A 23,248-nucleotide genomic window follows, 5' to 3' on the forward strand; every position below is an offset into this window, starting at 1 on the left:
TTCTCTCTCACTGATTAATTAGATATTACCTTTATTGCAGGCACATTCCAAAGGCCAAAGCAACCGTCATCGCGGACACACCCGAACTGAAGCGAATAGCAGAGAACACAAAAATCCAATCCAATGTGAAGTATCACGAAGACTTTGAAAAATCTAAAGGCAAATTTACACAGGTCAGTGAAATTCACAGACAAAATGCTGCGATAGTAGCACAAAACTAATTTTAAAATGGAGTTTTTATTAAAAAAAAAAAATATAACGCTTAAATTATGCTACATGGTAGCATATTGCACTATTAAGTCTAATTCCATAAACAGTTGGAATAATAAATAATGAAAAAATGTTTGTTTGCCGAAATGAGCAAAATTCAATGTGTTTCGAAACATTCGCACACAATTAAAGTCCAATTGATTGTTTGTATAACTTCCAAAATTTATTTTTTATTTATTACACACATATTTATGTATATTTATAAATTGCCAACAGGTCGCCGACGATCCCGAAACATTGCGAATCAAGCAGAATACAAAAATCATCTCGAACATTGCGTATCATGGCGACTTGGAGAAGAAGGCAGCCATGGAGAAGCAGCGCGAGGCAGCTGAGATCGCCGACGTCCGAGGTATGTGATGCTTCCACTATTTACCGTAAACAAGCAATGTCTTATATATTAATTTGTAATTATGAAAAATGTGCACCCGGCTTTGCGCCTAAATCTGATTCATTTTATGTGCTCACATTATGCTCGTTAGTGTAGGAATTTAAGCTCATTAATTTTCATTAATTATTCCATACATAACAGCCGCATTGTGTTTAGACCATCGAACTAAAACTAAAAACAGTAGACTAGGCTAATTGCATTTGATCTTTGATCAGCCAGACACTCGAATTGTTGTTCAAATTATATCTAGTAAAATGGTTATGGCGCTCTGCGGCATACAGAAATATATTTCGTCACCTAAAATGCAAAAAAATTGAGTTTGTTATTGCTACCGATTCTCTACATATATGTAGCATAAAATTTTCAGCTGCCGCTGTCAGATATAACCTATATATAACCAATATGTAACGAACTTATAACCTATATATAACCATTTTATAACGAATATATAAGGAATATATAACCAATTTATAACCAATATATAACCAATCCTCAAAATTGTTTCCCATATTATTGACTTCTATTGCAACGTATTTCCTTCGCCTGCAAACTTATGAAAACTGATTTTACGTTATTTTGCATTTTAGATGACGATATGTACATACAGATATGCATGCTTAGTTTGTAGCACAGTGTAATTTATTGGCACGAAAATGGTGGCTATAATGAATAAAAGAAATTTTTAAGATTTTTTTGGTAGTTTAATCTTACTGCGGCTAATTTAATTAGTTTATTTTATAAACTTGAAGGCCTAATTTGCATGGCAAAGCAGAAATTTTCAAACACTTGAGGTATCTTGTGGTTCATAGAACCTGTAATATTGTTCTAACTGCATATAAAGCATCAAAACTCATATAATGCAACAACAATACATCCACATACATATTTATACGAGTGCTAGACACAAATTGCATTGTTATACGACTACGAAACACTTGTTCATTTTTTATTTGCTTTTTTGTTTCATTTTTACATCTGTGACATCGTGCATGTGTTGTCTGTTTACGTTTTCATTTTGTGCTGGCTAAAAAAAATGAAAAAACAAAACACACACAAAATACACAAACAACTTAATGCGCCAAACGACATTGCGAACACTGTACATACATACACACACACTCGTGCAATCATCACTGCCTGTGCGACAATTATTAACCCTTCATTGACGGCACTTGAACACAACCACCCACCTTGTGCACCCTCATCAACACACTCATTGCAAACCGCATCCAAAAACAAACACAAAAACAAATTGAAAATTGTGTGAAAAATGCACGAATAAAATTCAGAGGAAACGGAGTATTTCTCTGAAACATTGGCTGCCGAACAGTTCTCACAATATGCTCCCACACCACCAATAGCAGCAGCTGCAGCGGCCGCCGCAACACTGCCACCGCCACCGATACAGCACCAGCCCCTCAACACGGCCGTCATTGTGTCCAGCACTCAGGCAGCGGCCAGCAGCGGCAGTACACACATTTACAATAGCCAACAACAACAACAACAACAACAACAACAACAACACCAGCAGCAGGCACTGCAGCAGCAGCACACTCAAAGTCACAATCACAGACAGCAAACACTGCAATCACAACAGCTACAGCAACAACAACAGCAAGCACAGCTGCACAAGCAGAACACACATGCACACTATCAGGCGCCGCCGCCAGCACAGCAACAACATCAAAATTATCAGGCACAACAGCAGGCATCACAACAACAACAACAACAACACTACCAACACCATCCACACCACCACCTACAACAACATGCACAACATGGCCAACAACACGAACAATACCAACATTACCAGCAGCCACAGGCGCTACGCCAACAATATCACCAGCAACAGCAGCAACTGTTGCAACAGCAACAACACCACCACCAACAGCAGCAACAACAACAAATGCTGCAACAGCAACAGCAACAACCCATTAAACAAACATCACATTTGTATCCAACAGCGGCAGCAAATCAACCAATCCAGCCGCACCAACAACAACAACAACAATCGTCAAACACGTACAATCAACTGCGTTCGGCAATACTGCACAATTCGCATCACCCAACTGGTGGCGCACAAGCCGCGCACCTCAACGAGAATATGACCAGCGGCGGCGGCGGGGGCGGCTTCGGCAGCGGGACCAACAGCGCCGCCTATGACCAGTATGACAACTACACGAGCGCCGCCACGGCCAACAGCAACAACAATAGCAACAATAACCACTTGAGTTATCAACAACAACAACAGCAGCAGCAGCAGCCGCAGAAGACCGCCTCGTATCACAGCAACAGCAACGCGGTCAGCGCCGCCAACGCCAACAACGGTGCCATCGCCGGCACTGGGCACGGCGGTGGCCCGCAAGCGACCCAGCAAATCTACACCAGTAACAACTACAACAGTCACTTCTCGTCAAGCACATCGTTGGGCGGTGCACCAGGCGGGCTGACGCATCACAACAGCAACGGCGCCGTCAGCACCGGCGCAGCCATTGGCGGCAGCAACAGCAATCACAGTCACCCAAGTGTTGGCAGCGGCGGCCTGGTGAATAACGGCAGTGCAACAGCCGGCGCGGTGAATAGCATTGGAAAGATTGCCGACTACGATCCGTTGACCGATGGGCCACGCCCCATGCCCAACACCGGCCGACCCAGTACAACGCTCATTTACAGCTCGGACAGCCGCGGTTCGGGTGAGTGTAGGCTAGTGCCCGCCGTGTCTAACCATTTGAATTGAACTTAATATGTAAAGTACACGCCCGGTTTGGTTGTAAATAATAACGGTAGTATATTGTAAACAGTAAATGGGGAATTTGTGCGTTTGTCGTCTGCCCTAAGCAGAATTGATTCATAGTCATTCCTAAACATGAGTCCCGTTTATCGCTAAGCGCGCTTCTTGTGTTCTTTTCGTTGTCGCCTAGTAATATTCTTGCGATATTAAATGCAATGCGGTTTTAATTAATTCTACATATTTCTTTGCGCTATAGTGAACAACGCCTATCCGAAGCGCATCGGCTCCATAGCTGACATAGACCCTGCCAACGGCATTTATAGCTCCTTGGCCGGTGAGACGGCATCGCATCACCAATTGCATCAGCAACAGTCGCAACAACAACAACAACATCAGCAGCAACAGCAACAACAACATCAACAACAGCAATTATTACATCAACAGCAGCAACAGCGGGCGCTCCAGCAGCAGCAGCAGCAACAGCAACAGTATTATCAACAAATGATGCAACAACAACAATCGAAGTCAAATCTGGTAAGTTTATAACGGACTGAAATTAATTTTCAAGTCAGTGTATTCTARGTACCAAACTAGTTAATTCAGATATCTGCATTCGTTGAGGGTTTACTGTAAATATTAGCTAAGAGCGAAAAAAAATTTTTTTTTTAAACAAATCCCATAAGTATTATAAATAAAGATTCCTCTGTAGTCGAATTTTTATCATTCAATCTTGTTCTTGCTCGTTAATAGTTTTTCCTAGAGATAGGGAGAGTTTTTAAAACTATGAAATTCTTTAATTTGCAATTAGAAAGTGTTAAACTAATTCCCATAATTCAATTTCAGATCTGAATAGTTTAATCTTTTTAATTAATAAATATTTTTCAATTATCTGCCACGCTTACCAAGGAAACATTGATCTAACTTCTAAAATCTTCCCGTCGTAATATTTTTTCAATTCTAAAAGCTTACGCTTGTGATTTTAGGTGAGCAAATAACCCCACGTAGCTTTCTCAAAGTAAATAGATACAAGTTGCCTCCAAACCTTGTAAAATAGCTCACTTGAATTTTAAGTTTTGACGAAAATTGTCAAATCGAACTTTAGGCATCCAATAAAAACCTATTTTTTTTAGCAGTTTTTCATAAAACAGACTTTATCAAACGTCTTGAAAACTAACCTACAATATTTTCAATCGCATGTAGAGTTTTTTCATCTATTAGAAACTAAAAACTATAAAATTTTTTTCCAAATAAATAATATTGTTTTTTTATGTTTTCTCTTGCCAGCGTGTGTATCGTGCACTGTACGATTATGAGGCCCAGGACACCGATGAAGTGAGCTTCCGCGAAGGCGACGTTATCTTTGAGGTGGAGTCAGCCGATTCCGGTTGGATGACCGGCCGCGTCGAACGTACTGGCAAGACCGGAATGCTGCCCGCCAACTATGTGGAACAAGCTGTTATATAATAGGGAATGTTATATTATTGTTGTTGTCATCATCAATTTGTTGTAATACTAATTTGTATCCTTTATTTGGTAGTCGTCTTAATATTCTTCATTAACATATTTATAGCTGATAGCAATAATGATTATGATGCCGATCATTTGAAGAATTTCGATGATGATGATAACTACCACAGCCACAATCACCACCACCACCACAACCATCATAATCATTATCATGAGCCACACAGCCCTAGGGACATGAAATCCACTAATCCACAAAAGCCAAGCAATCAGCCACAAGTCGAGACTGATTTCTATTATTATTTCAATCATGTCTTTTGATTTCCAATCGATTTCCATATCACCAAACGAATTTCACTTGCACCCACTACATACATACGTATATACATGTGTGTGTATGCATGTATTGTGTTGCACAATTTGGATTGCTCCACTTTCGAACAGCGAAAGTGCATTGTGTCGGTCCCTAGGCTGCATTCGGCCGAACTTATTCAATAATTAATTAAATGCTCCTAATGCTCCGGGAGTTAAAGCAGACGTTTGATGTGAGAGTAGTGAGATAAATGCAAATGCAAAGCGTCGCCACTACGCCGCAATTATTGTTGTTAAAAACAAACAACATGATAAAGGAAAGCAAAAAACATAAACTAAATTAAACACTTTTATTAAAAACAAAAAAAAATAAAAAATAAAAAAAACCACAAACAAAAACTCATTAACACAACCATTTTGAATTGAAAGGAATTTGTAGAGATGATAATGTTTGTTATATCACAACTTAGATATAAACGTTTACATATATTATAAATATACATACATGCATATATTATATAAAATTTATATAGTACGTATATACACAAACAAAATACAATAAACACTGGCATACAATGTAATTAAATTTAATTAGTAAAGAAATAATAAAAATGTTTCAATAAAAATCACAAACCGAATGGAAAAAAAGAGTTAAAAGCGAAATTAATAGAAAGATTACGAGCACTTTATATGCTTATGGCTGAATGTAAGCAATCCGAGCGGATCAGTGTTGGTTTTTGCGCTGCGAGAAGTTCATAAAAATTTGATTTTTTGGGTTATTTGACTTTCGGATTTGCAAAAGCGCTTGCATTATTTTTTTCGTTAATCCTTTCAACGAATTTATGGTTTTAACGTTTTTTAAATGCAGGAAAATTCTTAAAGCGTGTCGCTTTTTGTTGTTTCCTTTGTTTTATCCAAAGTGACTGCGTTTGAATATTTAATTGGCTACAACAAGTCATTGTGAATTAAATATGATAATAAAGTTGTAAAGAGAATAAATTTGCAACAATAGGCTTCGTGAATTAAATATTTTATACGAGCCACAGTAAATATAGTGAGCATAATAAGTTTTGTCGTTTGATAAGAAAAATACAATTTTATGATTAAAAATACACGATCCTCCAATCTTTGGATCACATCCCTAAAGTGAGAATCTGGAAAATCTGCAAAATACGCTTCAACACCCGTCATAACCTCTTTTGATGAAAACCGCTTGCCACGCATACTTTTTTTGAGCTTTGGAAACAAATGGAAGTAGCTGGGGGTCGCATCTGGTGAATACGGTGGATGCTCCAACAATTTGTACTTTAATTCATGTATTTTAGCCACTGTCAAAATGCTCTTGTGACACGGTGTACTTCCTAATGAAAAAGCTTTTTTTTCTTCTGCAAACTGGGTCTTTTTTCAAAATTTTTTCCCTTCAACTGGTCCAAAAGGTTGCAATAGTATTCAGAATTAATTGTTTTACAGTTTGCAAGTAATCCACAAACAAAACTCCTCTCGCGTCCTAAAAAAAATGATGCCATAACCTCATTGGCCAATTTCCGAACACAAACTCGTTTCCAAGCCGAACAACCAGGTCCACACAACTCTTTAGCCTCTTGTTTTGATTCAGGATCTTGGTGATAAACCCAAGTCTCATCCATAGTGATGAATTAACGCACAAAAACGCACTTTATCCTTTTTAAAACGCTGCAAATATTGCTGAGAAAGTCGCATTCGCATGTGTTTTTGTTCCATTGTTAGCGAAAGCGGCACCCAAGGCTCACAGTGCCTAATGAGATCTGTCGAGCTAGAGCACTAAATCTCTCTCAGTCTATCGACGATCTTCCAAAACCATATCCTGTATTTAGGCTACGATTTCTGTTGTTGGCGCACGTTTTTGACGGCCTTCACGTGGATTGTCTTCAAGGCTAGTACGACCACGTTTAAATTCAGCAACAACCCATCTTTCTTCTGTTCTAATTGTAGTTGAATTTCTTTTGGTGCTACACCTTCCATAAATAAGAATTTTATCAGTGCACGATATCCAACTCAAATCAAAAACAAAAAAAAAGTTTGGGCTGTTAGCAACGCCCTGTCTCATCGAACGACAAAACTTGTTGAACAACCTGGTATTTTGAAGACATCAACTCAATCACTTAACTTAATCAATAGGAGTTGCATGTTTCTCAGCTTTTATATAAGGCTTCAAGAAACGGATTTCAGATTTGAGTGCAAAACTTCCGAGCACAATTCTATATGCAGGAAATACATTTAGCACTTACGATTTGGTCGCAGGCATTCACCCAGATTTTGGAGCTTAAACAGACAGTTAAAACTATTTCCACTATTCTATTATACTTTTATGATTTATAATTCAATTAAAAAATTATTTGCTTTGTTTACATTCAAGATGCTTGTGGTATTTCCGAGAGTTATTGAATAAAGAAAGTTGTGTAGAAACAATCAACTTTATATACTCAAAAAGTGTATGTAATGAATTCTACAGATTGCATAAAAAGAACTAATTAATATATAAAAACTAAGACATACTATGGCTGGTATGTGCCGGAAATTAGACGCATTTAGCCGTAAAACAGATAAAAGCATTTAGCTGAAGGACATTCGATCGAATTTGCTATACTGACTCGATACTCTTAGGTTAGTCAATATACTATACTATAAATATGTATACATACATAAGTACATAATGCTATAGATATCAACTAAATATTGGCCAACAAATGAAATGTGGCAGCAAAGAATTTGAATAGAATAATAACCAACTGCTTTTTATACTCGAAAACAATAACGATTATCAAAGTAATAACCGGTTATCATGTGATGCCTCTAGTGAAGCCCATTGGACTGAGTATTTACAGATTTAGCTACTCTTGTGTTTTACAAAAACTTAGAGATTCTTTAGAAAATTCGATGACTAGCGTTTGTGCGAAAATTTTGATAGCAACGAAAGCGTATACTAATTTATGTTAGATAGGACTAATTCTTACAACAAAAACAAAAAAAAAAAAAAACATTTAAAGGATCTGATTACTAACAATTAAATCCCTAAAGTGCCTTTTATTTGCAGCAACCTTAAATAATGCTTAAAACTACACGTAGTCGTTCATACATACATACATATATACATATCGTGATCTAAAATGCAAAACACGTAAATTCACTTTTCATAAGTTTGAAGGCGAAGGAGAAGGAGAAGGAAAAAAYGATATAAAAGAAACCAAATGAAAATAAATTTTAAGTTTTGGTTATAACCAAATAAATATTATTATTAAAAATAATATTATAAAGAACCATTCTTTATTGGTTATATTATTGGATAGCGGCAGTTTAAAATTTTATGGATACACATACATATGTATGTAATATGTTGCTGTCAATCGTAAGCAATAAAAATTTTAATTTTTTTGTTGTTTTGCATTTTAGTTGACGATATATGCATTAATCATTGCTTGAATACGTACATAAATAAAACAATTAATTAGTAGTGAGCGTACTTTAATGAAATAAAGGACTATCGTGTTTATCAGATCAATCAAATCGTAAAAAGTAGGAGTTTTATAAGTGAAACAACTTTCTAAAAATAAAAAAAAAAATTTTTGTAAAATGTTGAATTTTGTTTTGACGAAACTTATGTACATATATACATACATATATATTTATTTTCATTTTGATTGAAAACGTTTTTACTTTTTTTAATACAAAATTTTTTTATATTACTGGTTTTTTATTTAATTTTTTATAATGAAACAACTTTCTAAAAATAAAAATAATGTTTGTAAAATATCACATCTTGGTTTAGCAAAATTTATATAATCTTTCATATTAATTTAAAAAAAATTTTATTATTATTTTTTTAATTTTATTTTTTTTATGAAATTAAATTTTGTAGATATTTTATTTGAATAATTTGTTTTTTAACCTGAACCCGTTTGGACTTTTTTTTAAGAATAAAAATAAATTACTTTACATTAGAAGCAAAAACTTTTTCAATACCAAAATTTCAATACGTTGTTTGACATATAAATGAAAAAAAAAATAAAAATAAATAGAAGTGTTTGTAAATATCCACACAAAATATATATACACTTATTTTCTTTAATCTTTGATCCTCATATTTTCGAATGAATGCCAAATATATAAATTATAATTAAAAACTAAATACTTTTTAAGTCATATAAAAGCAAAATTTTCAAAATTGTTTAGTCTTGTCTTAGCCTTTCTGAAAACAAAAGTATATTTAAGCATAAACAAACAGTACATCCTAAAAGTAAAAGTAAAAAATAATGCAAAAACGAACTATTCAATACTAGACTAAATATTTGCGAACAGTGAGATTTTCACTTACCACAAACTACAAAAAGTATTCAACTAAAGATCACATTAAATGTAACTGAGTTAAATCATATATACATAAAACTTCGAAAACGAATATCGCAACAGTATCGAACACAAATTAGTAAATTTTCCAAAAGTAGGGTGCGTAAAAATAATTGAAATAGCAATAAAACATAAATAAAAATAAGTTCAATAAAACTTGAAATAATTGTTTTATTTTTCAAAAAGCACGCCACTAGTAATTTGAATGTGAAAATATTCAAAAAAAAAAAAAATTTTTGGAATATTTGCATAATAAAGCCGTCATCCCTGCAATGAACAGCTGTTTCCCTCAGCTGGTCGAAAGAAATTGAATTATGAAAGCACTACGAACAAAATTTTACGCAATTTCGAGTCGGAGATGGTAAGAGATTTTTGCATAAGCCATCGACATTGCAGTCAAATAGATATTTCCCCCACCAGAAGGGAGCTGCAGCTACACCGATGTGCCAGTGCTGATCTCCACGGACAGCGAAGCATTGCTGCGATTGCCCAATATTGTTTCGAGCACAACACCTTTGGAGCTGTTGATAATCTCCGCAAAAGAGCGCGCGTCATTCTCCTTCTCCTCCTGCAGATGTGCCACCTTCTCGCTCATGTATGCCAACTTTTCCTGCGCGTATTCGAGCCTAATCAAAGAGAGTTAGATCAGAGTTTTATACAGTTAACACAAACAATTTCAGACTATTTTGCTTACTCATGCTTCATTTGGTACACCTGTGCTGGTGTGAACTCATCGATAGCCCTTTGTGATAAAGCATTTTGCGAAGTATTCTCAAAAACGAACGTGCCCATGGATGCGGTTGAATTGACACTGCTCACGTAGTCCGCGATGCGTTGCGAGCGTTTCTTCCGTTCGGATTGCAGCTCAAGTTCCTTCTCCAGCTCACGCATACGCGCTTCCATGCGCGAAAGGCGCACCTTCTGTTTGGCCAGCTGTTCGTGCAATGCATCGTTTTTGGAACGATCCTGTTCGCTGCGTTCAACGAGTGTTTTATTATGTTTGAGTAGTTCATTCTTTTCGGCTTCCAAGGAGTCGAGTATAGTTATGAATTCTTCCTGTAGGAGATAACGTCAATTATAGCGGAACTCACGGAACACGCGTGCTCACCTTGCGTAGTTCGCGGCATGAGAACAGAAAACCACCTGACAAAGCTTTCAGATCGGTTTCCAAACGCGTTATTGTCTGATTCAAGTCCTCGATGTGTGTTTCTTTGCTTTGTAACAAATTTTCCATGTTTTCCAATTTCAGTCGCAGTTCCTCCTCACGAAAGGCGCCGTCCTTATGTATGCGCTTCAGGTCGTTTAGTTGCCTCGCCATCTCTTCCAAACGGCTTTCGTAGTGGTAGCGTTGCACATTCATTTTCTCGTTCATATTCACCAGATTCAAGCCGTTATAATCGGTTTGTTCTTCCAGGGAACTCGCCTTTACTTTGTACTTCAAGACTTCGTCGTTGAGCGTCTTGTTCCGCACTTTGAGTGCCAACACCTTGCCTCGTTGCTCTTCTAGTTGCGCTTTAAGTGAAGCGATTTCTTTCTCTAGACCCTCCACCTTGGCGCGATGCAAGATCTCGGATTTTCGCACGACTGTGTTGTAGCGGTCGAAGGAGGTGGCGCTGACATTCGACGCAACTTTTGCTTCCGCGTGTCCGCCCGCCGATCGTGCACCGCTCTTTGCTGTGTGTGAGGCCGTCAAATCAGCATGCGGGACATCATCGGTGGCAAAGGTGATGGGACTACCCTCCGCGTACTGCCTGTCTACGATTTCCAGGCGCTCTTTTAATTCGTGGACTTTCTGTTGCAGATGTATGATTTGCTGGGCGCGTCCACGCCAGTTGGAGTTATGTGTCTGCGTCGCCATTGTAGCCAAGTTAAAGTTCTCTCCGATTTCTTGCTGCAGACACTTTTGTGCGAGTTTAAGTTGATTTTGTAATTCTGTATTTTTATTGCGTGTCTCGAAGAGCTTCTGCTGAATAGCATTTAATTTCATCCGTAGCTCATCCGACGGCTCCTAAAAGAAACAAGCTTGTGAGTATTTGTTGACTAAAAACGCCTATAATAGGTATAAACACCTTTGGGGTATCAGTGGTTCCTTTGTGCAGCTTATCCTCGAGAAGTTTTAAGTCTCGCTCTAGCTTTTGGATTTGAAACTCTTTTTTGTTAACTTTATTCTTGGTGCTTTCCAGTTCGGCTCGCAGCAAGCGGTTTTTCTTGCTTAACTCTAATAATTTGGAACTCGCTATAGACGAATTACAACGCAATTCATCGATGGGCACCGAGTTGAGAACCTCATTTAGCGATTGGACTGATCGCTTCAAATCTGTTATCTCTGCATTTTTCACGTTGATAGCTTTGCTCAGATTTTGGTTCTCTTCCGACAACAGGACTACCTTTTGCTTTAGATGTATCTTGGCTACCTTTTTACCTCCCCCTGCGTTGCTAAGGTCATCAGTGCCAGCCATGGCGTCCTCGATAATCTTTGCCAATTTCTCCTTTGAGCGACGCTTGGCCTTGGGCGTCTCAGTGACTGTTGCCTGATCCATTTTCTGTATAACATCCATTTCGTATAAAATATATGGTTGTATTTATCTAAATATTTATAGAAAATATGCTAAAAATAAAAAAAATATATTGTTTTTATAATTATATAGTGTAATAGGACATATATGAGGGGTTCCTGAACGAAACTTGAAAAACGTTGTAAATTTTGCTTTAGAATTTAAATTTCGCTGTCACTTACTATTGTTAATGGAAAAGTTCTTTCGACTAGAGCGGAAATGTCAGCGATGCCAGCAATTGGCAGATACAAAGAAATAATTCTGTTAATAATGAATGATTACAGCTCTATCCAACAGATGGCGCAGCATACTTCAATTTATAAGGCAGTAGGTGCCGCCGAGAACACTAAATGCGAAGGTAATCGTATTTCAAAATTTTTATAAATCATAAACTAAACACATTTTTGTGAAATAATTATTTCGATGAATAAATGAATATGCACTATTCTCCATCAAACTTTTCAAAAAAGCAAAGAAATATAAAAATAGAAGATTAAAAATGTAGGTATCAATTTTCAAAATGTGTGCAACCCTGCCAGGGGTTGACGTGTAATGTAAACTGTCAGATATCATTCTGCCGACGAAAATAATCAAAACTAAAATGGAAGGTTTTATGATGGTAAATTTTGTAAAAATGGTAAAGTTTAAGTGATAAATAAACGTGTATTTTTTAATAATAGGAGCCTACACTTAACATAATCAAAGGCATGTGCATTATGGACAATGATGGCAATCGTATATTGGCCAAGTACTACGACAAGAATGTGTTGCCCACAGTGAAGGAGCAGAAGGCTTTCGAAAAGAACTTATTCAGCAAAACACATCGTTCCAATACAGAAATTATCATGTTGGATGGCCTTACCTGCGTCTACAAAAGTAATGTGGACTTATTTTTCTACGTAATGGGCAGTGCTTATGAGAATGAATTGATTCTACTGTCTGTATTGAATTGCCTATATGATTCGATAAGCTTGATTCTGAAGAAGAATGTTGAAAAGCGTTTGGTTTTGGATAATCTAGAGATTATTATGCTGGCTTTCGACGAAATCTGTGACGGCGGGTATGTATTGAAACCGCTCAAGTATTTGTGTTATATTTAAATGTTTTTTTTTCTATTTTTCGTAGTGTTATACTGGACGCAGATCCTTCCTCAGTGGTGAAGCGTGTGGATTTGCGCAACGATGACATTCCCATCGCCGAGCAGACCGTCGCGCAGGTAACTAATAAAATCAATGGACTATTTTGGTAGTACGACGCATTTATCGTATAGATGCCTTGTCACTAAAGAATAAAGAAAGAATTGCTCTCGAATTGCGCTTACGTAGATTTTCAAACCTTCCCTTTTGGTCGTTTACCTAAATGTATTTAAAAAATCTCGAAATTAATTATTATTAAATTGAAATATTTGCTAAGCAAATTCTTTCGTTAAATAATATCATATGTACGTATGTTTGTAGTTCGTTGTAAATGTAAGTGCCTCGTAATGAATGCCAAACATTCAAGTAAACTCTCAGTAATAAGCGCTTAAGCATATAGTTACATTTATACTAGCGTATGTATAAGCAAACCGTAAGTTTGGTGCAAATGTACTGAAAATATATTACCTTTTAGCTAATTCAAGAGTATATAAAAATAAAAATATGCTAAACATTGAAATGTATATTATTTTACTTTTAAATCGGTTCATGTTTGTATGCTTTTTAATGTTTCGCTCAATTTGTGTAATCTTTTGCTACATTGTTCTCATCAGTATCAGTAGAAAAAGTGGTTTTTCCAAAATATACATATTTTACCTCTGTTTTAAAATTAATTTATTCACAACTTTTTACCTTTTCTTTATGCCGAAAACAGCTGCTAAAGCGGAAAAATTTTCTTGCAATTTAGAAGTGCTTCTCTATTGTTATTACTATTGTTATATACTTTACGCAATTATTAAATAAATGCAACAAATTCAAGAAAATTTTACTTTTCTTTAATTACTACAACAGTATTTAAATACTTTAAATTACTCAAATTCTCAGTAAATATTTGCAAAAATCTTATAAATTTGTATAACATTTTATAACAAACTCTCATGCCTTTACAGGTTTTGCAATCGGCGCGCGAACAGTTCAAGTGGTCCATACTTAAGTGAGCAGTATTTATATAGATCCGTTGGGACAGAGGAGGCAAAAATCAAGTTTTATAACTATACACAATAATATACTAAGTTGACTTTCCAAAAGCGCAGTACATTCGATTTTTATTGTAATTTTAATATAATTTAATACCATATACAAAGAATATATAGCGAAGTATGTCGACAAATGTGTGTGTGTGTGTAAATGCTTTTAAAGTGTTTCTTCGATTTTAAGTCATCCGGCTGATATGTTAATTTGAAGAAAGTTGCTTCTGGAACTTGATAAGAGAATTTCGCATGTATGATGACATTATTAGCGCATTACTTACCGATCCAAATAGATTTAGTTAGAAATAACAGCCCTTGGGCAGATAAAATCCGGGTTAATTCCAGTATCGTAGATTGCTTATGACTAGCAAAATAGCTGTCGCAGAACCGGTTTTAAGAAAATAAAAACGTTTGCTTCATTTGAACGACCCACTCTAATGTTTATCGCTAGCTTTGTATGGTCGTGTGTTATATTAATCGATTTGTTATTTCGAACAATTATAAGTGGATAAGCATCTTGTTTATTTTCTGCGTTCATTAAAAAATGGACATCAGTTGAATGCGTGCCTATTGATATGAGTTTGGCCACACGCGAAGATTTCGTGATATTGGGTTATTTTATCAATACACGATGATTTCGTAAAACATTCATTAAAGCATGTGCCATTTGTTTACATAGATTTTTTGGGTATTTATAAAACAAGCGTTTATACATACATATACAAATGCAAGTATGCATGTATTTATACAAACCGTGAGTGGTAAGCCAATATGCCAACAAAACTAGCTGAACCGGCGTACTTTGTAAAGTTGTATCGAATGGAGGAAATCAAAGACCAGTGTCGATGCAATCATTATTGAGTAACCCCTTTGTTTTATTTTTATGGACAATTTGAGCGGACTATAGAAACATACGACACACTTGTTCGGCGCCATAAAAGACGGATACGACAGTAGGGTCTACGTAACCGGAACGAACTCGGACTTTTATATGGCCAAGGACTGTCAACACGGCAGAATTCTACAACAACAACGGATACAAAATTTTCCATTTCTTCCTGTGTGCCGTTATTATTTTATTACTAATAGTACTTTGTCCAGTGTAAACAATAACAACAAATTCCAAATAATCCTAAGCGAATTAACATTTTTCCCAACACTTATGTATGTATGTATGTTTGAATTTACAGCTGTTGTGTAGGCACTCCTTAAGCCCAACATTTAACCAGCCAGAAAAATGGAAGTTTGCAACTTGATTTTCCCGGATTGATCTAACTAGTCGGGTTGATACCGATTTCTTGTAAAGTTAGTTCAGAAAGTGATCATAGTTCTGTAGGCGATTCAGTATTTCTTCTTCAGAAACGGCGGTCCTGACCAAATCCATACCACAATTCCTCCAGATAATATAAATTAAGCTACAAAGTTTATATCTCTTTTGAACTACCTAGTATTAAGCTGTGACATTCATGAACGTAAGCAAAATAATGACATGTCGCAGAGTGAAAAATACGAGACAGTCATTTGTTGTTGCTTTAGCGACTACCTATCCCTTGTTTGAAGGGAAGCGTAAAATAAATTGTTGTAGCTTGTCGACGTATTGTAGGAACGTTCTTTTAATGTTCCTAGAAGACAGTTCCACTCCAAGCAGATGACTGTAGGCATGATTTCACCAAAAACGTTCCAGCAGAAGCTGCCTGGAATGGATTGCATTGCGTTCCATAACCGAAAGTATGCGGGGCTCACTAGGATGGTTTTCGATGGGAGATTCAAGGGTCATCTTGTGATAGTACGAAATGCAGTGCTGTCACATGTCTCTATCTTCCTCAGCTGCGTTCTGCTGCAAGGTGTAGGCTGTATTCCTTCGCCCAGTTGGTAAATATTGTTGCTGTGGACTTGGTTGGTTGGTTCATTTTGAAAGCTGGGTCCCGATGGAGGCCACCGTTAGGGCCATCGCTCTGCGGGATTTTTACAATTTAAGTTTTATTCAGCAATCTAGATATGGTAAAATACCAAATGCTTTTCTACCTCAGCTGCCCAATGTCTGTTAAGTTAGAGTATTGGCAGACGTGGAATATATCCCTTCTCATCCGGAACAAGGCTGGGAATTCACAGAGGTAATGTTCCAGCGTTTCATTATCCTTAGAGCATGCTCTGAATTCCACTGCATCCATTGTTCCCATTTCTGAAGGTGGAATCTTAAGAGTAGGTGCCTTGTGATAGCCCATACAATGCATCTAAGCTTCTTTTTGCCTAAAAGTAGTATCTTTTTGGTTTATCCACCAGCAACACGACCCCAAAGTAACTTTGTGGTATGACCTGTGTGCTTGTGTTCCGAGATCTCGTTTGCTTTTTCGTTTTCTTCTATTCCTATATGATCTGATAATCCGATGATATTAACTGTGTTTCCTGCTAAACACAACTGCAACTGCTGTGGACTTAGCAGTGAATAGTCTTGGGCTCCTTTCCTTGGTTGACTAGTTGGACTTCGGATGACAGTAATTGTAAAGTATTTCATAATTAGTTGAATTCGCTATGTGCCGTATAAAATATGGTAGCAGTGCTCCACAAAGCTGGTATCGTGCTGTAGACCCGCTCTGCGTTCCTCAACAATGTCTGTTACATAAAAGCTGGTCACATGAAACATTTTGCAAACCTCAATTACTTGCTTTTCCGATATCTGAATAATATAATATCGTAATGACCATAAAAGAATATTAAAAAGACACAGTCAGCATGAAATATCTTTTATGGCTCTGCTGCTGTCATGCCGGCGGTGAAGACGTCGCAGTTATTAGTAACGCTGCGGCGTTTCAGCGGCCACGCAGCGACACACGGCCCGCACTATAAGAGCTAAACCGACAACCACTCATAAACAAACAATTAGGTAATCTCCTTCGGAATTAAGTCTCTAGATTTGCTTCACATATGTGTATGTGTGTGTGTATTACTTTGCGTTTTAAGGGGAATTTGAGTTAACATTACTGCGGCGTACTATCGTTATAAATTTAAATCGGGTTATATGTTATAAATTTCTTTTTGAAAACTGGTAGCCAATACCTTCGAGTGCAGGGCAATTTTCTGATTAGCTAGACGACAAAGGGTTATAAAGTACGTTTGTGTGTAGGTGTGTATGTATGTATATTAAATGTGTCTTTACTGTTAGCCAAACCAACTGGGAATATATTATATATACCTATCTACATAAGTATTTGCAACCGACTTTATATAACATGTTTAAATTATAATCTCAAGTACCGCTAGATAAGCAGGAAGATAAATCTAGTTTGGATGGGAGAGTCGAAATTTTATCGACTTACTTAGATACAAATATTTACGTTGACATAACAGCGACTTAATCGACGGCCTTCACAAGGTTCAAGTGTGCAATAAATGTATCAACTTATCTACGTTTGCTTGCCTGTGTAGAGGTGTAGCTCGGGCTAATTAAGTTATGGAGTCGTGATATACACGGCGCGGATATTTCTCATAGCCACTAAGAGATCATTTAGTCTTATAAATGTCAGTGATATCTGGAAGATTCATTCATACATACACATATATGTATATATGCAAGCTGGTGAAAAAGTGCGAAAATGTTAGTGAAACCTATCAAAGAAATATTCACATGATCTCTGAATGACTGCTACTTGGTCATAATAAATAATTTCAAATACAGAGGATCTAAATATTTATGATTCAATATTATCTCTGACGCTATCACCGGCTTATCTTAGTTATGCATGCCGACAGTGATTGAATAATTGTGAGAATTTATATATCACTGCCGTTATGTGGTCGTTGTGCTCACACCGTTTTGAGAGTGAAATCAAATAATTTAGACATCCTCGACAGAAATTCCGAAACCTACAACTTTTAGATCTCTAACATGCTTAATCTTTATCGTGTGATCTCTAGAACGACACCGAGGCTTTTGCTACAAGTTGAAGGGTATCTCAACAAAAAACTAATTTAGATGTATTCGACACCTTTTTGGATCTTCGGTGACTAAGAAACATCAAGTTGTTGTTGAATAATGCATTCGATTTACTACAAGAACTGTTAACAGCATATAACTTTCTCATAAAATAGAAAAAAAAACACTTCAACGGCTGTAGGCAAAGACTACTCAACCTACCACCCATCGGCATTGCAGTGGAAAGCTTTGCAGAAAAATCAGCTGCACTATTGGCGGTATTAGATGAATTTTCCACAAAGAACTTCGGACCACATATCCTTGCGTTTTATTTGGGAGAGAAAACATCAAGTCACATTAAAAGAGGAGGGGAGCATGCGTCTCGCTGGTATATATACAGACGGATCCTTTTCATTGCAGGCCTTTTTTACGTGGCGGGTCCCCAACCCAGCGCATAACCCTGGTGAGGGAGCGGAGCGGAGTACACTCCGTAGAAAGAAGATACAGACGGATCAAAAATAGATTGGTAGGATTTCGGTAGAAGATACATGGCGGGATCTTAAGCCGGATCACAAGCGCGCCTTTCAAGCTTATCGAATACTAAAGCATCTACGATAGGAAAGTCTTACTTGGCAAGAAAGCGACTGTTACAGCTAATAACGCAGAAAACCACATAGAGAAGACCAATATATACGACACTATTCAGGAGGCACTTAGGCAAATAATCTCACATCGCATTACAGACAGAGAATGTTCTGGCAGCTGTCGGAAAGCGGCCACATACATATGTACGAGTACTAGATTCCAGGGCGCGAATAAATGCCGTGAAACGAAATAGCTGATGAGATTGTCAAGAGTGCCATCCGTCTGGCTTCCAGCCAGTAGAGAAATACGGAAGTCACTAAAAATTATATACAGTGAAATTTCCCAAAGAACTGACCGATGGATAAGGGGCCAGAACCCCTTAAGGACATGCAGTATCACCAAAATTATGTGCAAAAGCTCGGAAGAAAAACATGCTTGCTTTTTACACACAGAGTCTTGAAAGGATTGAAGGACCGTTGTTGGCCTACTGACTGGTTACAATCTAGTGACATCACATGCGAGACGGATGTTATGCCCGTGCTGCAAATACAGAGACGGGTATATCAGAGTGTTGGAACATCTAGGAGCTTTTCAGTTCGAGGAACTAGGCGAAGTATCAAAATTAGAGAAAATACTTATTTTCTATATGAAGACTATTTCAACGTAAATTAAATTGAACTGGCATTAGTAATGATCAGTAGATCTATGGCTGGCGTGACAGTCGGCCAGTGAAACCTAACTTAAAATTAACGAAAAATATGAAATAACAAACAATCGAAATAACATTAGCAACCACAACGGCAATAACACTGATTCCAAACTGAATGAAAAATGTTGTTAACTTTATTTTGGAAATTCATATAAAATCAAAAACACAATTGATGCGAAACCGCTGTTAGAACAGTTGATTGCAATTTAGATAAGAGAGCAACTGTTGCTGCAAGCATGTTGCCGAAACATACGCTTGTTATACCCTGAACAGGGTATATTAATTTTGTCACGAAGTTTGTAACACCCAGAAGAAAGCGTCGGAGACCCTATAAAGTATATATATAAATGATCAGTATGTTGAGCTGATTCGATTTAGCCATGTCCGTCTGTCTGTCTGTCCGTCTTTCTGTATATATACGAACTAGTTTGTTGGTTCAAGTCGCGGTCTTGGCGCTGATTTATTTTCCGGGAAAGTGCATTCCTAGTACAAGTGTACTATATACCGTTATAGTATATATGTAAATATAAGTGTCTGTGTCTATAACTATTGCCACAAATAATGACGATATTTTTAGATTTTTCCCTTCATTTCCTTTTTTGCTGAAATCACACTAACACTTACCTTTTATCGGCTTGTTCCCATCAAAGGCTCCATTACGTGCTGTGCCCTTATCAGCGAACGCGGCTGCTGAGGAATTACATCATCAGTGATAGTAGTGGCTCATTTGATAGAGGCACGCGTGTGCGCCTAATTTTCGATCGACTAGTGTATCTAACACTTAAATGGCATTTAACTGGTTCTTTTTAGTTTTGCTTTGGGTTAGCGAACAAAATTAAAAAAAAAAAAAACGAAACCTTTCAGCTGACAAATGACACTATCGCACTATCACAGTTCTCTATCTTGAGCATGACCAAAAATGGCGTGAGTCAGCTGACCATGACAGTTCCAAACCACTTCAGATCCGCACATACCAACATATTACCATATATTCATATAAATACACTAAAATGGCGAACGCAAACCCAAACTATTAGAGAAATCAACACTGCAATTGTACTGCGACACGAATTTCATCATTACCAGTTATGTGTGCCGGCATTATGCTTCCTCGATTCCTTGTCATTTCAATTATTTTTATTTTGGAAATTAAGTTCAACACCTTGTTGGTTCTTTGGAAGGGGTTTGGTCTTTTATTTATTTGAATTTCTGCGCAATACTGATTGTAAAATAATTTGCTTTTGTTTTATAACGGGGCAATTAAATGAATTTATTGTCTGTAGGAAGAATATGCCGTTTTTTGCGTGTCTCTTTTGCAGGAGTTTGAAAGCAGCGCAATTGCATTACCGTTTTTACAAGCCGTTATAAACATAACATTCGCATATTGCCGAATTTTGTTTTCCAATCGAATTGATTTTGATTGATTATGGTTTCACGAATTATATTAGTCATATTCATCATCATATCATATATCGTACTTCAATAGCACCTTCGAACAATTTATGACGAGATAAAATGAATACTGTTGTATGTTTGTAGTTGATTGATTGTTGTGGTTGATTGATGGTATTCATCGTGGCTCGATGCGATAGTGCATTATCATCGTGTGAAATCCATGAGTTGTACTTCCACAATTCCGGACATTTTCGACGGATGTTCTCACTCAAACGCCCCAATACGGCTAAATAGAACTCGTTATTGGCCATCTGTCCCGGATATCGAAAAAAAAAAACAATTAACATTCCCTTAATTTCTGAGCGGCTTTGGGGTGTTTTTTTTTGTCTCGTCTCGCTTTTTCCCTCCATTCCATTGATTGTTGACTTGTTAGTTTTCTTTTTGAAAAAAATTCAGCTTTATCGAAACGAGTCGAACAAGAACGCCAAAATATCCATCAAACCCATTCGAACGGACTCGAGAGCGTGTTAGAGAGCACGGCTCCTTGACGTCTCTCTAACATTTGCCTGACGACTTTCAAGCACCATATCCTCCACTTTTTTTTTTTAATATTTTCATCAGTTTAAGAGGTCGAAGATGGTCCAGTAATGACTTTAGCGATCTCCCGAACGTCTTTGAAGGTTTGGTACTATTCGCACGCTTGTGATTTTGATCCGCACATAAAATTTGGTAAGATATTGTTATCCATTGTAAAAATCGATGTACGGTCTTAAGCAGTTTCTGTGACAAAATAAATTTTTTTGAAATATACATATATTCACCCGGGGAATCTAACTACAATCTCCGGGTACTTTTTTGTAAATGTGCATATATCTATTAATCATTTCCGAACTTTTTTCTTTTAAATCTAGATTCCATAACTTATTCCAGAGACGCGATCCTCTCGTCTAAAATGTATAGCTCTGGAATAGCTTAGAACTCTTCAGGAAACGCTGTCTTTACACCGGATAGAAAGTAGTGGAGAACGCCTTACCGGACCGCTCTGCAGCGCATGCTCAAAGAGTTTTCACAGGATCAATCACTCTATATTTCTGTGAAGTTGTGTTGTTTGCTCCATAAAGCCTCAAAATTTGAGTGAAAACGCAGTCTAAACAAAAACAAAAACAAAATTTTAAATTTAGGTTTTCTGTCTCTGAAACACATTTTGACCAAAATCTAAAACTCGCAATGGAGAATGCATATATAGGGGTGGACCACTTGACCCCGGGAGATTTTGTATGCTTAATTCGTTCTAAAGAGTATGAAACAGCTGGAAACGTGTTTCGGAATTTTATCTTCACTAAGGCGTCTGTTGCCACCTGCTTCATTTGAACTACATATAGTAAACCGTTGTAAATATTCCGGCGTTTAAACTATCAAAAGTGGCCGGCCAACAAACCTGCAACAGTTGCTCATCGCTTAATGTTTGCGCTGGTGCCTTAGCAACATACGCAAAAAATGTTGTTTATTTACCTTTCGGTGGCTTTGAGACTGATCATAAAAGCCAGATTGTGTTAACGCCCTACAATAATTATTTGATTGCATTATCTCTAATAGTGATGGAATTTTACCCGACGAAAAATATCCACTTGGCAGAGTATCGACATACACGCATGTGTGCTGGTGGAAGTATGCGTAGACTCTCCTCGATAAGGCGATGTGGGTGATGTGCTCGCACTGTCTCCATGCACTCACGATTCCTTTGGGCCATACATTTTTATTTCCATACAAGCGAATTGATTGGTTCATTGTGGTCCAATTTGCCTCGGCTCGGTGTGTACATATGTATGTATGGATGTGGTTGAGCGCACCGAAAGGGTGTGAGAAATGTTTGGAAACGTGCCGGGGTGTGTGGTGCATGTGAGTTGTGGTTACTGTTTCGAAATTTTGTACGAGTTTCTTAATATCCGCGAGTGAGATCGCTCTTGAAGCTTCCTGTTTGGTCCGATACTCTGCTACTTCAGCCTTGAGTACATGTGTAATTCTAATTCACTGTGAAAGCACTTGGATTTATGTTTCAACTACAAACACACATACACATGTACAATTATATGCATATGTAGATATGAATATGTATGTATTATATTGGCACTCAAAGTTGGCGTAGCTTTAATTTATTACTTCTGTTTACTGATTGCGTGATTTAGAGGAATTTTAATTGTCGTCCATTGAATTAGTCTCGCTGAAATCAAAATATTTTTGTTTACTTTATAACCTGAAAAAGAGAAAACATGTGCTTTAAAATCAATTGCGCCTCATTAAATGGAGTCACGTGCCTTTGAGCGGCTCGCATTATGTTTTTATTATTATTACAACAAAGAAGTGATATAAACA

General features: G+C 37.1%; 3 protein-coding genes across 9 annotated transcripts in view; 2 read left to right on the forward strand and 1 right to left on the reverse strand.

Moving 5' to 3' along the window:
* The window catches only part of LOC108969208 (LIM and SH3 domain protein Lasp), a 54,630-nt gene extending 49,573 nt beyond the window's left edge, over positions 1-5,057 (forward strand). Inside the window, exons 3-8 of one of the 6 annotated variants that reach the window (XM_018933746.1) lie at positions 41-173; positions 487-622; positions 1,951-3,354; positions 3,649-3,926; positions 4,677-4,898; positions 4,963-5,057. In XM_018933746.1, coding sequence (XP_018789291.1) covers positions 41-173; positions 487-622; positions 1,951-3,354; positions 3,649-3,926; positions 4,677-4,856 — 2,131 coding nt within the window. In that variant the 3' untranslated portion in view covers positions 4,857-4,898; positions 4,963-5,057. Of the gene's footprint in view, positions 1-40; positions 174-486; positions 623-1,950; positions 3,355-3,648; positions 3,927-4,676 lie in introns of all 6 variants that reach the window. The other 5 variants (XM_018933745.1, XM_018933747.1, XM_018933748.1 and 2 more) reach the window with 5 other exon arrangements.
* Positions 5,058-9,765: 4,708 nt separating this feature from the next.
* LOC108969201 (myosin-11) lies at positions 9,766-12,408 on the reverse strand. Of its 2 annotated transcripts, XM_018933737.1 has the most exons (5): positions 12,289-12,408; positions 11,621-12,159; positions 10,660-11,559; positions 10,246-10,607; positions 9,766-10,177 (listed from the first exon to the last, which is right to left on the reverse strand). In XM_018933737.1, exons 2-5 carry the CDS (start codon positions 12,107-12,109, stop codon positions 9,985-9,987), a joined length of 1,944 nt encoding a protein of 647 aa, XP_018789282.1. In that variant the 5' UTR covers positions 12,110-12,159; positions 12,289-12,408; the 3' UTR covers positions 9,766-9,984. The 2 variants fall into 2 exon arrangements, with proteins under 2 accessions (XP_018789282.1, XP_018789283.1); XM_018933738.1 differs by lacking the exon at positions 12,289-12,408 and having other exon boundaries at positions 11,621-12,240.
* A 229-nt stretch (positions 12,409-12,637) lies between these two features.
* On the forward strand, positions 12,638-14,413 carry LOC108969203 (coatomer subunit zeta-1). The gene is made up of 4 exons (XM_018933739.1): positions 12,638-12,725; positions 12,787-13,166; positions 13,232-13,322; positions 14,193-14,413. The coding sequence occupies exons 1-4, from the start codon at positions 12,708-12,710 to the stop codon at positions 14,238-14,240; spliced, it is 537 nt and encodes a 178-aa protein (XP_018789284.1). The 5' UTR covers positions 12,638-12,707; the 3' UTR covers positions 14,241-14,413.
* Positions 14,414-23,248: the final 8,835 nt, after the last annotated feature.

The sequence above is a fragment of the Bactrocera latifrons genome, unplaced genomic scaffold (assembly GCF_001853355.1).
Source record: "Bactrocera latifrons isolate USDA-ARS-PBARC rearing strain unplaced genomic scaffold, ASM185335v1 scaffold_243, whole genome shotgun sequence".
In the NCBI taxonomy this organism is placed as follows: Eukaryota; Metazoa; Arthropoda; class Insecta; order Diptera; family Tephritidae; genus Bactrocera; species Bactrocera latifrons.

Coding starts and splice junctions, on each gene's coding strand:
- LOC108969201 (XM_018933737.1), bottom strand. CDS start 12,109: ATGGATGTTATACAGAAAATGGATCAGGCAACAGTCACTGAGACGCCC. Junction 10,608..10,659: donor CATGCCGCGAACTACGCAAG/GTGAGCACGCGT, acceptor TATCTCCTACAG/GAAGAATTCATAACTATACT. Junction 10,178..10,245: donor GTGTACCAAATGAAGCATGA/GTAAGCAAAATA, acceptor CTCTTTGATTAG/GCTCGAATACGCGCAGGAAA.
- LOC108969203 (XM_018933739.1), top strand. Junction 13,167..13,231: donor GACGAAATCTGTGACGGCGG/GTATGTATTGAA, acceptor TATTTTTCGTAG/TGTTATACTGGACGCAGATC. Junction 13,323..14,192: donor CCGAGCAGACCGTCGCGCAG/GTAACTAATAAA, acceptor ATGCCTTTACAG/GTTTTGCAATCGGCGCGCGA.